Genomic DNA, 18,608 nt, shown 5'->3' with positions numbered 1-18,608 from the left:
CCTCAACCCCTCCCTGCACCCCCCCAAGGAAGCCCCTCTGCTCCACTTCAGATGTTCCAATATGGGGTAAGGAGAAGACAAAGACCAGGTAAGAGTGGTTTGGGGGCTATAAAGGCACAAAAAATACAACCACATGTTCCAAAAGACACAGAAAACACAGGAAGGAAAGGGCACTGTTGTGTTTCTGTTGTCTTAGAGGCCCCTTTGCATTGTAGGGTGCTGTAGGTGAGCATGTGCCCGTCTGGGAGGAGTGTGCCTTCTGCAGATGTGTCAGAGAGGGCTGAGGGGCCTGAAGCACAGCTTGTGGGAAAGGGGAGGATGTGGGGGGATGAGACTACCATGAGTGTGGGGAAAGTAGGTGGCAGAAGGGCTGGGGTAAGGAAGAGAAGGGGGCATGATGGGGGTGGTGCAGATGATACAGGGGGCCTGGTGAATCCTGAATTCTCTCTCCCCCCTCCTGCGCACCCTCCACCAGGTACCTACCTCTCTGTCATAGCCCTGTACTACCTCTTGCTAGTGTCCATCCTCCTCTCCACCCAGTGTTGCTCCTCGCCCTTCCTGCCCCTCTGAGTCACCTTCTGTAACTCTCCGGTAGGTGTGGGAGGAGGGATCAGTCTCCCAGTGCTTCCCTGGCTGGTGGGGGCAGTAGGGGTCAGTACAAATGTCCCAGCTGGTAGAGGTTCAATGACCCATTTGGGGAGTCCTGGAGCTGCCATCACTCCGATCCTTCACATTCTGTCACGCTGGGGCGGTAAAAGAAGCTCATATTTCCATAGGCTTTGGAAAAGCACAGGTGTGTCTCAGGTCTGGGGGAGGTGCCTGAGAGGACAGGGTGGGGAAGCTGGGCCCCATTGGGAGTGTCTCCCTCTCTGAGTCAGTATGTGCTCTCTTCCCCCCACACAGTCTGGCTCCTGCTCGTCAGGTTTGTGGCCTTCATGTATGGGGAGTTGCTAATAATGCAGGTAGGACAGGGCACAACCTCTCCTTGCCCTGGCCCTTCTATGGCCTCTGGGTCAACAACGTTGTGGCCTTTATCACTGGTGAGCCGAGCGGGGATGCAATCATGGCCACAGTGGGTGAGAGGCATCCTCCCTTTCCCCGTAGCCCGCTCACTAGCCATCCCCGCTCTCCTTCTGGCCCCACAGACGCTCCAGCCCATTTCCTAAGGTCCTTCCCAGAGCCCTTTAGCCTGCTTCTGTCTGTTCCTAAAAGCGTCTCTCTCTTTCCTCCCGCCTTCCTAGCAGGGCTCGCCTCTCTTCAGCTCCCGGGGTATCTGCCGGTTCCCGTGTTCGGGGTTGGCCGGTTCAGCAGGCAGGCACACCATTCGAGGCAGGAGTACGATTCCTGGGGCAGTTTCTCCTCCAGCCAGATGCGGCCCCGAAGGCCGGGCGAACTTGCTCCCCGGAACGCCCTGTCCAAACCACCCAATCTCCAACCTCCAGCGGCCCGAGGCAGAGCTAGGGGAGCAAAGAGAGCGAAAGGAAACAACCCGGGATCTCCCTCTGATCCGACCTACACAACCTTCTGGCTTAGCGCCGCCCCCCCCCCCCCCCCCCCCCGCCCAGCCCCTCTCCCTCCCCTCCCCGCGTGGTCTGAGGTGGACCCAGCACATCCGAGGAGGAGTCGCATCTCACTCCTCCTTGCCCGCAGTTTTATACTTTCCCCTTTTCACTAGTCGGCTTACCCACTTGTCCCCAGGCCCCTGGAATCACACTCCCCTTCACTTCTGAAACCGTTCCCACCCCATCTACCTTTGGAAATCTGAAGCTGTATTCGGTGGGAAGGGGTTGGGGTTGAATTGATTTTATGGGGTCCTTCTAAAGAAAAAGAATACAAAATATGAATTAAAAATATGGTATAAAAATGAGTTTTTATTTAAAATGATCAAAATGATATATCACACCTTTGGGTGACGGTCCCTGAGCAGATGGGACTCCCTTCGTGGCGCACCTCGCTTGGCTTCCTCAGCAAACAAGTCTGATAAACCGGATATGGTCGAGATCGAGAAATTCGAAGAGTCGAAATTGAAGAAGACAGAAATGCAAGAGAAAAATCCACTGTCTTCCAAAGAAACGATTGAATAGGAGAAGCCAGCAGGTGAATCGTAATGAGGCCCACACCTCCAATATGCACTGTACATTCCACAAGCATTGCCTTCTTATTTTACTTCTTTTAGCTGTTTAACTTTGTAAGACACAAAGAGGATGGATCAGTTTACATAACTGTGCTGCCCTTTTTCACATCAGAGAACTACTGACAACGAAGGCCGCACCTGCGTCTCCAGCTGCCTGGCTGGCTGGCAGGGAAGGAAAAGAACTTGAACGTTGGTGAAGGAAGAGCTGGGTGAGAGGACAGTGAGATCCAGAGTAAAAACCAAGCTGGTCCAAGGTGTCCTGCAGGCTGTAAAATGCAGTTTAATCAGAGTGCCATTTTTTTTTGTTAAAATGATTTTAATTATTGGAATGTGCAATTTTTTAAACATGCAAATAAAAAGTTAAAACCTGAAAAAATAATAAATCCCTTATTTTTAAAAGCTAACATACACAATGAACAATGTAAAAACCCAGAAAATTAATTTTACTTGCTTTTCTTGCTATTCTAATAGGTATAGTGGTATTTCACTGTGGTTTTAATTTGCATTTCCCTAATGGTAGTGGTGCTGAGGGTCTTTTCATGTGCTTATTGGCCACTTGAGTATCTGCTTTGGTGAGGTGTTCGTTCAAATCTTTGGCCTTCTAAAAACTGGGTGGTTTATTTTTTTTATTATTGTGTTTTGAGAGTCCTTTATATATTCTGGATAATTCCTTTATCAGATATGTGATTTGAAAACATTTTTTCCCAGTCTGTGGCAAAAATTCTTAATTTTGAGGTCACTTCTTGCTTTGTCTTTTGGCAGCAATTTGTTTTTCTTCTCAGTTCTGTTCAGTTGGTGTGTGAAAGGCAAGGAAACTTCCCGCAGAGGCAGAGCCAAGCAGGCAGGATACACGCTGACAAGCAGGTCTGTCCACCGGTTTTCTGTGTGTCCAAACCCTATAGGTTGGGACATTCTGGGGAGAGGGCCCAGCCACCCAGGTGTCCTACAGCCCCCCTACTCAGTGTGCAGCATGGGCACGAGCTGGGAGCTTGTTACCAGAGAGGCATCTACATTTTAAGGAGATACCCAAGTCATCAGTGCACACATTAGAGTTTGAGAAACACAGCACCACCAACAGGCCCGCGTGAAAGAAGAGTGCACACTTTCACAGATGCAAAAGAGAGGGAACCTTGGGGCCTGTGGACTCTGACCATTGAAATATCCTAGCAATGCCAGGGCCTGGGGGCTTCCACAAAGGAGAGTCACGCTGACGCATGTACTGGGGTGAGTTGGCCTGAGCAGGACCGTTCCTGAGTGTCATGCAGGCGGCAATGCAGGTCCATGTGGACAGTCCAGGAGTGACCAATAAGGCTGTGTAAGCCCAAGTTTGTGCTCTCCAGGTCAGCCTTGCCCACCGTCATTGAGAGGCTACGTCCCAGAAGGGATGTCCAGGCACCTGGCACCTGTCCTCACTGATGGAATGGTGGGCAGTTTCCTTCTCAGAAACCTCCTAGCCTTGCACTCCATTCTGGCTGCTCTCTGTACCCGTGTGAGCAAGTTACCATTAATTTTTGAATGTTTGGCTTCCTTTTCTTTGGGAAACCATTCTTCCCCGAGTCCATGTGGTTCCGGTGGGTTGTCAGTCAGAGCATCCACCTTCCCTGTTTAGCTCTGGTCCCTGTTTAGCTCTAGGCCTAGGTGTTCAGCATCCTCTTTGAGTCTGTGTTTACTCAGTATTCCCCAATACATTCCTTTTTGCCGCAGTTTGGGTCTGTGCTTGCAACTGAAGAATTCCCACTGATACACAGCCTTACAAGATAGTTGGCCAGTACTGCCGCTAGCCCATAAGGCACCTTTGTGCCTTTCACCTTGTGGTTAAAAGACAGTACTTCTGAATAGATGGAGCAGTGAAAGACTTGGTGGGGAGCAGCACCTTTATGAAATATAGAACAAAGTGCCTCTTCCTCGAGGCCAGGGGAGCTCTCTCAGAGGGGCATGGCTTGTCAGGAGAAATGCAGACTGGGGTTCGGTTCTCACTCACCCCTCCACTGTGTGCTCTTGTGCAGAGCACATCTTGCCAGCCTTATATAGAGAGCATGTTGTCAGGTGCCCCTCCCTTCCCTTCAGCTCTCTTCTCCTCTTTCCACCTTCCAGTTTACCTCTTTTAGGCTTTTACTTGGGCGACATAAAGGCTGATAACAGCTCTGTTTACTTTTGTAGCTATCATGAAGTCTTCCGTGCTTTGTCCATCTGTTGATTCTAAAAGATGGAACTCAATTAACAGTGTTTAGCTTAGGTATTGTGACTTATAAACATCTTTCAATGCAGAACTAGTAACCACTAAGATTACATTTCCTTTCTTGAACTCTCTTAACTACCTTTGAAAAACAGTTTTTTATACACTCACGGGATTACATGAAATATATGTTAGCTATAAATGATCCCGATGTAATGACTACCCATGACCCTTTCACCCAATCAGGAACCAATACCTACTGCCAGCGATGTGTGTGTGCCATGAGGTCCTCCCTGACCCTTTCCCCTGCTTCCCTGGAGAAACAGACAGTATAATTGTTTTTGCGTTTATCATTCCACTGTTTTTTTTTGAAACCATGCAATCATAATAGTATGTATACATACACTGTTTTGTTTACTTGTAACTTGTTTATGAGCGCTATACAAATGGTATCATGTTTATGGTGTATTTTTCTGGGAATTCTGTTTTTCAGAAAACATTGTATTTCCAAGATTCTTCCACGTTGTTTTGTGTTGCTGTGAGAACTACTTGTTATAATTAGAAACTCTTAGAGACTCCAGGAAAAACTAAAACAGATCCAAGGAAGGAAACACAATCCTGACGATCACCAGCTCTGCTTGAATGACATTCCCAGGAGGCTCAGCACCCCCCTCTTCCATGCCTCAGAACAAGCCTCAGAGTTACCCCAACCTATGGCCGACACAGCCAAGGAGTTTGTTTGCTAACTCCCCACTGTCATTAGTTTGTGGGTCAGCTCCCAGATTCAGGTCCCCCTGACCATGGCTGAGTGTCTTAGGGATGGCACTTGTCCCTGGCAGGGCCGAAGAGTGTCTGGACTTGAGACTGAGAAGTCTCCTCTCTGATGGCCAAAGGTAGATAGCTTCTCACTACGCGGACCAGAGGAGAGGAGAAGGTTGGTCTGCAGAGGAAGAGCAAGATGTTCAAGGAGAAGCAAGACCAGAGTCAGAGTGGTAGGGTCTGAATGTTTGTGTCCCCCCAAATCCATGTGTTGGAAAACAACCCCCCAAGTTGATAGTTTCAGGATGAGAGCCTTTGGGAGGTGATTGGGTCATGAGGGTGGAGCCCTCCTGAGTGGGATTAGTGCCCTTATAAAACAGATCCCGCAGAGCTCCCTAGCCCCACGTGAAGACACGCAGCTAAAAGGCTGTGACTTGGAAGTGGGGCCTCACTCAACCACGCTGACCATAACAGCACCATGACCTTGGTCTGCCAGGGTGTGAATTCCTGGCTCCCACTGTTCCTGAGGTTCAGCTCTGCACATGACCTCAGGATTCATGACTGACTCCCCTTTTGCTTAAATTAATTTAGGTTCTGTTTTATCACTTGTAGCCACTAATATTCAAGGATGTGTGCCAAAAACCTCTATGTTTTTGTTCCATCTCTCACTTTGTGCTAGTGAGAGAGCACAAAAACAATTAAAATGAGAATTTAATAATACCACCACTTCCTGGGAATTTACTGTGAACCAATGAGTGCTTTTTATTCATTATCTCATTCAATACTCAAACCAAGTCTGAGACAAGTATTGTTGTCCCTGTGCTACAGATGAGTGAACTGAGGCACAAAGAACCTTGTATGACTCATCCAGGTTCAAGAGGTTGTTGAGAGGAATGCCCATTATTCACACCTCTGCCTTTTGAACCCTAAAGCCTGTGTGTTTAACACATGTATCATTGTCTCCACAAAGTAAACCAGCTCTGGTGGGATTCAAATTTATACCCCACATCTGAAAGGCTTGCACCTCATGAGAATTCCGAGGGCTAACTGAGGTCTGGAAGCCACTATGATCAGCCTGCCACAGGCGACTCAGATTTCTTTTCCTGTAAATTAAAAAGGAGATTAGAAAAATCTCAGGCTGCATGACATCCACATACCCTGTCCTTATCCTATGCTATGTCCTTCCCCTTCTGAGGCTGAGCCAAAAAACTTAAACAGAAAGAAGAGGGAAGGGAATGGCAACTGTTGACTGGAAGTGAGTAGCAGTGAGAGAGAGGTGGAGGGGTTGGGGGAAGTAGTGAGAAGGTCAGTTACACCTCTGCAAACATGTGCAAGTGTTTTCCTGAGGACAGACTTCTCTCTCCTCCTGCTCCATCAGTGAGTATTTGGGTTTGGTGTTAGGGCAGACGAAATAGAAAGAGAAAAGGAGACTCTCAGAGACCATTGCTCTTAGGTCAAGGGAGGCATAAGAGCCACAGTTCTGAGTTGCGACCTGAGGAGCAGGGAGTTGAGAAGGAGTTGGAACTGAAGTCGTGGGCCCCCTCCCCCCACTTGGCTGCACCCCTCCTGGAAGATTCCACGGCAGTTAGGGCCCCTGCCCTGCTGAAAGGGTTGTTTTTTTCCAGATCTCGTACCCTGGGGTGGCAACTGCTCTGCCTGATGAACATGTTTGGAAGATGAGGGGGAAAAGTAGGCCTAGGAAGGGAAGGGGAGATGGGGTGGCAAATAAAAGGGAATAAAGAGGATGCTCAAGATGGGGACAGGGGACATTAGGGGTGAGTTCCCTAGGTCAGGAGGAGAAAGTGATGAGCACTAGAAGCCTGGAAAGGAAGGCGAGGCTTAGAGAAGTAGGTGGGACTGCGATGAACCTGGGACAAGAAAAAGGGGTGCAGAACTTCGTCTTTGCCCTCAACAGAAACAGTCAGTCACCTGTGATGCACAACCGGGACTCTCCTTTGGCCCAACACACTTCCCAGTGGAGGGGGCCGAAGCTGGCCTCAGGGCTCAGCCTGATTGCCTTCATCCTGCTCCTGATCATGGCCTTCTCCACGAAATGGCTGTACCTTTCTTCGAGCCGCTTCTATCAGCGCTGGCCCACAAATGTTACTCGTAGAATCTACACGTCGGCTGTTATCATGTCCATGGGACTCTTGTGGATCTGCAGATCCGAGAAATGTCCCATCTCAGAGAATGGGAAAGGTGAGACCCTCTTCCCCTGGCCCCCTGCCTTCACCTCTCCATTTATACCCTGGTGTTCTTGTCCCCTCCTTCTGGTCATCCTCATTGTTTTGGCTGGTAAGATGACTCCACTGGCACCGAGATGGGTGCCAAGGCTCATTTTTGCTCTCCCAGCCTGGCCAATGGAAAGTGTTACTGCTTCAACAAGGCTCAAAGTCAAGTCTACTTACAAAAATGTGGTGAGGGGCCTGGCCTCTCAGTGCATGTGAATCACTCACTAATCACATAATTGTTATCCTGGGAGACAAGTCCCATCAAGGTGGCATTTCCTTTCTCTAGGCTTGCACCAGGCCCTGGTCACAGCCATTGTTTTTCCTTTTGGCTTTTTAGGCTTTGCTTTTTCTGCTCCAGCTATGGGTTTCCACATGTGGTTTTCCTGCCCTTTTCTTCCTGGCTTCTTGCAGCTGCTTCATTCGCCATCTTGTTAGTGCCCCATCCTGCTGGCCTCTCACTCTCCAGGTCTGGGCCTCCTTTCTCAGAGCTTGTAGAGACCAGAGACTTTGACCCTCACCCCCACCCAGTTCCATTTCTTCATTCTTATTAACACTTAACATTCTTATTACATAGCTATTATTTTCTTCCATTATGAAAGTAACGCACTTTTTAAAAAAGATTTTATTTATTTTCAGAGAGAGGGGAAGGGAGGGAGAAAGAGAGGGAGAGAAACATCGATGTGCGAGAGAAACATCAATTGGTTGTCTCTCCCACTCCCCCATCTGGGGACCTGGCCCGAAACCCAGGCATGTACCCTGACTGGGAATTGAACCAATGATCCTTCAGTTCACAGGCCAGTGCTCAATCCACTGAGCCACACCAGCCCAGGCAATATACTCTTATTACAATATATTTGGGGAAACAAAAGCTATCATTTATCACACACTTATTCTGTTTGCTCATTTTAATCCTCGATCAACTCTGATGGGGCAGTTATCCTTATTTTACAGATGAGAACATTGAGACTCAGATTAAGTACCTCGCTCAGGGTCATAAAGATGTTAGGTTGGACCACATGAGATGGCCAACATTTGACTGTGTTTCACCTATAAAAAAGAGCAATTCATCTGGATTAACCTAATAATGGCATGTTTACAATTATAACTCAGGTGTGTCTGGCTCCAAAACCCATGTGAGCTCCAAAACCTAACTTGCTCTATAGCGCTATTCAATGACAGCCGCTAGCAGCGTGTTGAGCACTCAGTTTTCTCCAGGCTTTAAAAAAAGTTGAACAAATTTTAAATGACTTACATAGTTGTATTCATTCTTCATAAACAATTTTATATATTTTAAATTATTTTATTATTTAATTTATATTATTTTAAAATTTACCTTTATGAGATATAATAAACTTTTCCTTAAGTGACTATGGTATTCAACTTAATACATTTATCACCTCTTACTTGACTATTTTATTTTTCTATTCCTGGCAAATTTACTTCTAACTTCATATTTGAGGAAGATGGAAGCAAAATTTATTAATCATTAAGTTTACTCTGTGTTTAATATTCATCTTTGGTATAGATTTCCCAAAGTGGGTTTACTGGATCAGATTGGTGGTGGTGAAACGGTACCAGGTGTTAAGCCAGAGGAGTCAGGCTGGACCTTGGTATTTCAGCAACCTTGGTACTTGAGTTCTGGCTAGGAAAGAATTCAGAGCCAAGCCTCAAACTATAAGAGAAAGTTTATTCAGAAAGTCACAGAGGTAGAAGAAGTGAGCCATAGAAGAAATAGGGTCCGGAAACAAGTTACAGAGGCAGAAGAAGGGCCCTTGGTGCTTAGGACAAAGAGAGAGGCAAGGAAAACAACATGGGGGGAGGGGGTATGGAAACACATGGGTGGGCTCCATAGAGAGAGCCCTGCTGGGTCCTAGGCTTGAGGGTATTTACCTGGAAGTCTCAGGGAGAATCTCAATAGAATATTCATCAGCTTTCCAGGTGTGTCCTTTCAGGGTTGTGGTCTCTACTGATTGGTTGGTGCCAGAGCAGGAAGTCATTAGTCAGTGCCGCTGGTCCTGATGTCAGCCACGGCATTGATTGTCTGGCTTTGCTGCATTTCTGGGCCTGGAGCTGCAACACAACTGAGATGTAGATGTATTTGATGCGGGTCAGAACCTCGCTGTGCAGGGGGCTTAAGGGCTGCTCTCCTGCCTCCTTGTTCTTCCCCCTCTAAGGGGGCCTAACCCACATAACTAGCAACATACCAGGGGAGGAGAGGTCAGGGGCGGGTCCAAACCACATGACCAGTGAATGCTAGGGGAGGAAAGGTTACCCTGGGGGTGAGGTCCTCGGTTTCCCAGTTTTGCCTTTTGCTAGGCACCCAGGGCTTTCTGCCCTGGTGACCTTCTGACCTGGCCCATCATCCTTGCTCTGCTCTTGTCTGTCTAACTGCCTACTGTAAAAATAGTATAAATATTTTAAGACCCTTAATAACATTTCCCATGTTACTTTTTAAAAAGTCTTATAGCAATTTATACTTCCACTAATAATGTATGAGAGGCTTGTTTCCTTGCACTTTTGCCAGCAATGACTGTTAACTGTAAATATATATTTAAATTAAATACATAATTTTTTAATTAAAAAAAATCACACAGCCCTGACCAGTGTGGCTCTGTTAGGCATTGTCCCGTGAAGCTAAATGTCACCAGTTATATTCTGTCAGGTGACAAGCCTGTGTTGCAGGCCCGGTCCCTGGTCGGGCGCATATGAGAGGCAATCTATCAACGTTTCTTTCTCACATCAATGTTTTTCTCCCTCTTTCTCCCTCCCTTCCCCTCTCTCTAAAAATAAATAAATGAAACCTTTAAAAAAATAAAATAAATAAAAAACATTACACAGCTATTGTGGGAAATGCAGAAAGTTTAAGAAAAAAAATAAAAATCACCTAAAATTTCCCCACACAGATATAATCACAATTGACATTATAATGGATATAATTCCAGTCTTTCATGCATATATATATATACACACACATAAAATAAATACAATAGATACATAATTTTTATTTTTTTACTTTTTTATTGAATTTATGGGGTGGCATTGGTTAATAAAATTATATAGGTTTCAGGCGTAAATTCAATTATTATTTATTTTTATTTTAATAAATATATATTTTTAAAAATCGGAATCATTCTACATGCCCTATGTAGAATGTGTCGCAAACTCCACTTTTTAGTTGTGAGCATTTGCTCATGTCATTAAATAATTATTCTACAATGTCACCTATGTTTAACGTTTATTTGATTAGGTAGTATATAAACAGTCAAAACAGAAAATACAGACCACGTAGTGAGGTGAGTCTCCAACCTCTGGCTTTCAGGCTACCTCCTCAGTTTCTCCTTTATTCCTAGAGACACTATTTGGAGACAATCTTCTGTCACATCATCATTTTTGATTAACACATAATAATCCAATGTATGGGTACACTATAATTTATTTAACAAATCTCTTGTTGGACATATATATACCTCTTCAGAGAAGATCTATATACATTTTGGTGCAGATCTTGGATTACTTCCTTAAGGTAAATTCCAAAAAGAAGCATTTAGGGTTTTTTGTTTTACTTTGTTTTTTGTTTTTGTGCTATATCACTCACCAGAAAATGCTGCCCACTAGCAGCAGTGTGTGAGAGCACCTCTTTTTTTCCTAAATCCTTCCCTATGTTAGATATAATCACTTTTGTTTTGATCTTTGCTAATTTAATAGATTTAAAAAGACACTTTGAATTTGCAGTTCTTTGTGTTGAGCTTCATGTATTTATTGGACATTCAGATTTCTTCTTTTGAGAATTGCAGTTCAACTTCTCTGCCTATTTTTTCTATTGAGGAATTTGGGTTTTGGGTTTGTTTTTTTTTTTTAGATTTTATTTATTTTTAGAGAGAGGGGAAGGGAAGGAGAAAGAAAGGGAAACATCAATGTATGGTTGCCTCTCGCACGTCCCCCACTGGGGACTCAGCCCACAACCCAGGCATGTGCCCTGACTAGGAATCAAACTGGAGATCCCTTGGTTCGCAGGCTGGTGCTCAATCCACTGAGCCACACCAGCCAGGGCGAGTAATTTGTTTTTATATGGTTAGGATTATCAAACAATCTCCATCAAAAACCACTGCCTGTTTACTAAGTGAAAGTGATATTTTATTGTTATCTCAAATGTGCATTTCTTTGGTTATTAATGAGCTTGAACATTTTCTCATACTTGCTCATTTGATTCATTTTGTCTATTGTCAGTCCTTAGTTTATCCTGTTTTCTCCTTTTCCCCAGATAGTTTTAAGCTGTGGACTAATCACCCAGTCTTTGGGATGGCCAAGATAACCTTCAGCCTGGCCCTGGTGCTGGGCTTCATCTTCACAATTTGGTTGCACCTGCTGTACATGCCTGGTTTTCAGAGAGTGCCCTACTTTGGCTGGATTGGGATTTTCATGAGCTTCTGTGAAGGTGCCCCCTAACTCTGGAAAAGGTCCTTAGTTTCTCCTAACCCACATCTTCCTAGGAGCTTCTCCCTCTTCCTTTCTTTGGGAGTGAGGTACGGGTTTTGTGGGTGGTGGCAAGACAGAACTGGTAGAACTGGTATTTGTTGACTGAAAACTGATTTCCATCATTTCCTGGTCACTGGAGAGGTGGAGGTGAGGGGTTGATTCCCATGAACCTCTGGGGCTGTGTACTGCATGTGCACTGTGGGAATTGTGGTTCGTGGCTGGAGCTCAGCAGAAGAGGAAAAGTCCCCATGGGATACTTGGGTGGGCATGACTTCTCTGCTTCCTGTCTCCTAGTTGTCCTCATTTTCTCCACCCTCATGTTGTTTCCTGTTAATGTCTGGATCTTCGAGTTGAAGAGGAATTTGTCAATCCCCATTGGGTGGAGCTATTTCATTGGCTGGGTGGTGTTTGTCCTGTATGTCACCTGTGGTAAGTGGTCTGGAGGGGCCTGGGAAGGAGGGGACGTGGGTGGGTCAGGGCAGAGAAAGTGTGGAGAGAGGGCGGGAGGTTTTTAGGGACTTCTTTTTGGCCTCACCCTGCTTGCCACTTTCTTTCCACACTCTGACTTGCACCTCCCCCATCCCCTTATCTTTTCCCAGCGGTCCTCTGCTACTTCAACAATAAAAATGTCTGGAGTCTGATTCTGAGCTATCCCTCTGGCACCGTATCCTAGAGCAGCAGTACCAGATCAGTTTCTCTGAATGAATGGTCTCAAGCATCTCTGTCACCCAGGAAGAAGACCTGGGTCCTGAGCAAGAGAAGGGATCTCTGTAACCTTTTCTGAACTCCTGGCACCAAGTTCTGTCCATTCATCTGAATCACCCTCCTCATTCTTCCCCACAACCCTTAAGTTATTTGGCCCTCCTCACAGCAAATAATTAGAAAGGGAGGATTTTAGGCCTATTTTGCACTCCTCTTCCTTGTCTGTACTTTGCCTACAGTTTGGGTAATGTGGAATAAATTGTCTCCTATCTATCATGTCTGGCAGTTGTTGACACAAGACCACTTGAAGACGGAGAGGGAGGGAGAAAGAACAAATTTGTTTTCGAGTTCTTTCTACCTAGGAGCCTTTTGGCACCCTTTGGTTCCCAAACCTGCCCAGCTTCTCCTACAGTACACTTGTACACAAGCGAATACCTCTCAAGAACTAAGCCTCTTCAAACTTTGTTTCCCCCATCTCAGTATTTGTTAGTTAGTAGGTAGGGAGGAATGATCAGGAGATATCACTTATGAATTTGTTGACATAATTATTCACAGTGAAGAACTCAAGAGAAAAATAGCCCTTGGGTAAGAGGCGGGTTAAACAATGAGAACACTATAGGGGGTGTGGTTTTATCATGTGCCCTGGGCAGCAGTCCCACCCTCGGTCCTACTCAGATGACAGCACTCACAGAGCACTCTGCCTGGATACCACCAGCACTGACTCCAGCTCTCCATCCACCACCTCCTCCACATTTACCTCCTCCACCCCCATCACCACCACCTCCATCACCTCCACCTTCACCTCCACCATCACCACCATCACCACCATCACCACCAACTTTAACTTTACTTTCACCCTTTACTCCCCCCACCCTGCCTGCTACATCGACCGCTCTCCACCCAAGCCTCCCACGTTTTCCACTCTGTAACAGCAGAAATAAAACAAGACAAGAAAGGAAACATTAGGGTTGGGCCTTAAGGTCAAAAGACAAGTTGCACATTTGGAAATAAACTCAGTCTCACAAAGACACGGCAGCAGCCAGCTTGGACAGTGCTGGCAATAACTACTGGGATCCGGACGTCTAGCACAGAAAGGCTGGCCTTCCAGGACACCACCGACGACTGCTCTTTGCTGTGTACTTCCCCTCTAGATGGGGTCATGAGGCCAGCCACCTAGCGCAGTGCAGGGATAAATTGGGAGTGGAGTGGATATGTAAAAAATATATGTATTAATAGGTTGAGCCATATGATACTGCTGTTTTAGGAGTTATATGTTGGCAATTGCCTATGGTTCGACCTACTATGTATGGTTGATTTCTATTTGAGTCCCTTAAGATTCTTATTCTTATCATACCTGGCCAGCAGTTATGGAATTTCTAACCTAGTTCCAAGGAAATATTCTGAGCAATGAACCTAATACATGGGCTTGAAAATTAGAACAGATATTCCACAAATCGCTACTCATTGTTCCCCTTCCTCCCCTGTGGTAGCTAGTGAGGTGTTATTGGAGGACTTATTGAATTAGTCAACCTGGGAGCAGGGACACAAAACAAAGGGATGTAATGACCTCTGTTTTATATATATATAAATATTCTAACTGGAGAAAGTGACAGTGACTTTGTAGTAGTCATAAACTCAAATGCCTACAGAGGCTAGGCAGGTAGCATAAATAAATAAAGGGGGCCACTCTTCCAGGGACTATATAATTTAACACTTTTGATAAAGACCTAGTATATTATCTATTTCTGGATAACAAATTACCCAAAACTTAGCAGCTTCAAATAATAAGCATTTATTATCTCACATAGTTTCTGGGGTCAGGAACCCGGAAGCAGCTTAGCTGAATGATTCTTGCTCCGAGTCTCTCATGAGATTATAGTAAAGACGTCAGCTGGGGCTGCAGTCATCTGAAAGGTTAAATGAGTCTGGAAGATCTCCTTCCAATATGACTCGCTCATGTGGCTTTTGGCAGGAAGCCTCGGTTCCTTGCCGCAGGGCCTCTACACAAGCTGCGTGAGAGTTCAGAGCCAACTTTCCCTGGAGTGAGCGATCTAAGTGAGGAAACTCCAGTGACTTTTATGACCTAGTCTTGGAAGAAATATGCTGTCACTTGCACCATATTTTGTTTGTTAGTAGCAAGTCACTAAGTCCCTCCGCCACTTAAAGGGAGGGGCAATAAGCTTTACCTCTCAAGGGGAGTAATATCAAGAACTATCACAGTCTGCCTCTCGTCACAAATTATTCACTTTCCTCCCACATGAAAAATACACTCATCTTTCCCAAGGGCCCCAAAGTCTCCTCTCATCAATGAGTGGAAAGTTCAGAATCTTGCTGTGTTGTGAACTGGGGAGTGAGACCCCTTACGGAGTCTTTGGGATTATTCCACCAAGGCTGTAGGAATTACACTCAGGGAAGCATGTGAAATTAGAGGATTTATTCACAGGCCCCAGAAGAGGGAGGTCTGGCAGGCCCGGGGCCTCAGGGAGGAGTGCCGAGGGAGTGGGCTCAACCAAGCAGATGGGGAGCCAAGAGAGTGAGGACCCATGTGGAAGTGCTTTCACTGGGTCAGGGTGGAGTACACAAGCAAGAGGCATAAGGGAATTTTATTGGTGTACTTGAATGTCAAGAGGTCACAGTCAGCAGATGGCAAGAAGGGAACCTGTTGCAGGAACCGGCCTTATCACACTGGTGCACCTGGTCACCTAGTGGGGTGTTCACAGCTTGTCTTGGGGGATGTTGAAACATCAGGAAAATATGACGCTTACCAAATGTACAACACACTTGCCACCTGTTATGGGCTGAATTGTGTCTCCCCCACCCAAATTCATATGTTGAAGCCCTAATCCCTGGTACCCCAGAATGTGACTATATTTGTGGTAATTAAGTTAAAATGAGGCCATTAGGGTGGGCCCTACATCCAATCTGACTGATACCCCTTATAAGAAGGGGGATGAAGGACACAAAGAGACACAGGGATGTGTGTGCACTGAAGGAAGACCATGTGAGGCCACAGAGAGAAGGCAGCCATCTGCAAACCAAGTAGTGAGGCCTCAGAAGAAACCCACCCTCTCTACACCTTGATCTTGGACTTCTAGCCTCCAGAACTGTGAGAAAATAAATTTTTGTTGCTTAAACCACCCAGTCTGTGATATTTTGTATGGCAGCCGGAGCAAACTAATATACCATCTAAATTAGACCCAGGGGCAGATGAGACTCTGTAGATACAATTTCTTAAGTACAGCTCCTCTCCATCTGAATTCCTGTGACCTAAAGAGACAAGTCATCGTTGCCTGCATGTCAATACAATGGCGGGACAGTCAAAAGATAACCATTATAGACATTGCTGATTAAAAAAAAGGGAGCAACTGAGAGTCACACCCGAGTCACTGGTCCATAGGAGTTCTCAAATCCAGCTGGGAAAATGTTGAAATTTCCTTCATTAGGACTCAGTCTGATTTCTGTCCAGGAGTGAGTTTCTGTGGATAATTTTTTCAAAGGTATAATTAACATACCATAAAACTTACCATTTTAAGTACACAGTTCAGGGGGTTTAGTATATTTACTAAATATTCTGCAACCATCACCGCTATGCAATTTTCAGAACAATTTCATCATTCTAATCACTCCCTATTCCTTTCAACCTCTGGCAACTCTAGTCTACTTTCTCTTTCCTTAAATTTGCCTGTTCTCGACGTGTCATATCAATAGAATTATACAGTATGTGGCCTTTTGTGTGTCTGGCTTCTTTTGCTTAGCATAAGGATTTCATGGTTCATTCACATCATAAAATGTATCAGTGCTCCATTCCTTTTTAATTTTTTTTCCAGGTTTCCACTTTATTGTACAAATTGAGTATCACAGGATGAGTTGCCATGAGCTTCTCCGGGCATAGGAAGTTAACAGACAAGGTACAGTTTAGAATCCTTCTCTGTTGCTTTCACAGCGGGATTTTTTTAGACCTTGTCTAAAGTAGGAAACCAGCAAAGCAATGCTTCCTTATGTGGCCAGTACACAATTCATTCTACCTGTCAGAGGGTAAGAGTTGAAATATTTTCTGATACCAGGGAACTGGAACTGGGCATCAGTTTCTGGACCTGCCATGATTTCAGTCTCGCAAAAAGCGCGAATTCTGCGGGCAGTGTTCTTAAATGTATGGGGCTGCCCCTCAGTCCCCATCCCTTTCAATGGCTGGATAACATCACACGGTGTGGATATGCCATATTTTGTATATCTAGTTGTAAATTGACAGACATTTTGGTTGTTTCCACCTTTTGGCTATTATGAAAATGTTGCTGTGCACAAGTTTTCATACAAAGTTTTCAGTTCTTTAGTGTGTGTAACTAGGAGTGGAATTACTGGTTCACATGTTAACTCTATGTTTAACTTCTTGAGGAACTGCCACATTGTTTTTCTTCTTCTTCTTTTTTTTTTAAGATTTTATTTCTGGAAGGGAGGGAAAAAGAGAGAGAGAGAAACATCAATGTGTGGTTGCCTCTTGCATGCCCCCTACCAGGGGTCTGGCCTGCAACTCTGGCTCTGACTGGGTTGTTCTGACTGGGAATCGAACCTGTGACTCTTTGGTTCACAGGCTGGCGCTCAAACCACTGAGCCACACCAGCCAGGGCGCCAGACTGTTTTTCAAAGCAACCATCCCATTTTACATTCCCATTAGCAATGCGGGAGGATTCCAGTTTCTCTACATCCTTGCCATATGTGTTATTGTCCATTTTTAACTCTATATGTCTTAATAAATGGGAAGTCATATCTCACAGTGGTTTTGATTTGCATTTTCCTGATGTGTTTCCCCAAGATGTAATCTCATGTGCTTACTGACAATTTGTGCATTCTCCATGGCTCTTCCTGCTATGCTTTTGGTTCTACCTTCTGAATATCCTTCCTTTTCTGTGAAGGCAGCCCGTTTTTACAGCTGCGCAGTTTCCTCAGCCTACTTCCTGCTAGTAGAATTTTGGGGTCCAAAGGGCTCTTTTCCTTTTGTACCGTCTCTACCATTTTCAGACTAAGCTGGTGGTGTCTCTGCCAACACAATTCTGTCACTTTGTAGTCTCCTGTGAATCTTATTGAGATTCACTCCATTAGAAAAAAATGGCTTCCAGGCATAAAAATAGGGTTATTAGTAGGAGAGCATCTTAGCCGGTTAGTTCTGGCTCAGCATCTCTCATGAGGCTGCATTCAAAGTGTTGGCTGGAGCTGCACTTGTCTGCAGGCTTGATTAGGGCTGGAGGATTTCCCTCCTAGATGACTCACCCTAAATTTATAGATATGTTGACAGAGGACTGTCCAGCATTTGGTCGTTCTCATGACACAGCAACCAAGAGCAAGCTGTGAGAAAGCACGGAGGACGCCGAAATGACTTTTATGATCTAGTCTCAAAGTCATACACATGTTTGTTAGAAATGAGTCACTAAGTACAGCTCACATTCAAGAGGAAGGTAATTAAACTCCCACTTTGATTTTAGAGGGGGGGCGGGGAAGGGAGAGAGATAGATATCAGGTTGTTGTTCCACTTATTTATGTGTTCATTTGTTGATTCTTGTATGGCCTATGTGCCCTGACCAGGGATCAAACCTGCAATGTTGGTGTATCAGGACGATGCTCTAACCAACTGAGCTACCTGGCCAGGGCTCAACTCCATCACTTGGAGGGGGAGCATTAACAAATTTGTGAACATATTACCATTACACTTGAGTACAAGAAATATTTTGCAACAGGACAGCATGACTGGAAATGGCAAGTAATAAGGCCCTATTTCAGTGCCTGCACATTGTCACTTACTTGCTGGCTCATCTGGTTGGCTCGGAGCAGCCCCTATGCCACAGTTCTTCCAGTTCCTGCCACATTTCCCTTCAGCCCCTCTAATTCCTGGGTGAATTTTATGTTCAATTCAATGATGAAAGGCACAAGCCTCTCCCACAGGGTACTCTCATCATCAAAGTCGGAGGCTCAGAAGCAGTGAGAGACCAACATATGTGTCAGTCCAACCTCAGAAGTTCTGGCTCAGCTTTGAAGGTTCCAGTTAAGTTTTACTTTGAGTTTTTTAATTTGTTATTGTATTTTTCAATTCTAAAATTTCTATTTAGTGATACCACAAATCTTCTGTTTCTTTGCTGAG

The 18,608-nt window shown here is 45.2% G+C and overlaps 1 protein-coding gene and 2 pseudogenes across 1 annotated transcript; 2 read left to right on the top strand and 1 right to left on the bottom strand.

The window, feature by feature from the left end:
* The first annotated feature begins 61 nt into the window (after positions 1 to 61).
* On the top strand, positions 62 to 2,490 carry LOC123480220 (thymosin beta-4-like; annotated as a pseudogene).
* A 2,778-nt stretch (positions 2,491 to 5,268) lies between these two features.
* On the top strand, positions 5,269 to 13,407 carry ODF4 (outer dense fiber of sperm tails 4). Its single transcript, XM_071219272.1, is given in 6 exon segments — positions 5,269 to 5,302; positions 6,326 to 6,446; positions 6,985 to 7,268; positions 12,071 to 12,205; positions 12,376 to 12,456; positions 13,154 to 13,407. Coding segments are annotated over 6 exon segments (909 nt in total).
* Positions 13,408 to 16,374: 2,967 nt separating this feature from the next.
* On the bottom strand, positions 16,375 to 16,579 carry LOC112308755 (ATP synthase membrane subunit K, mitochondrial pseudogene; annotated as a pseudogene).
* Positions 16,580 to 18,608: the final 2,029 nt, after the last annotated feature.

This window comes from Desmodus rotundus, chromosome 9 (genome assembly GCF_022682495.2).
Source record: "Desmodus rotundus isolate HL8 chromosome 9, HLdesRot8A.1, whole genome shotgun sequence".
Classification (NCBI taxonomy): Eukaryota; Metazoa; Chordata; class Mammalia; order Chiroptera; family Phyllostomidae; genus Desmodus; species Desmodus rotundus.
Note: the sequence above shows the minus strand (reverse complement) of the source record. Positions and strands in the feature narration are given on the sequence as shown.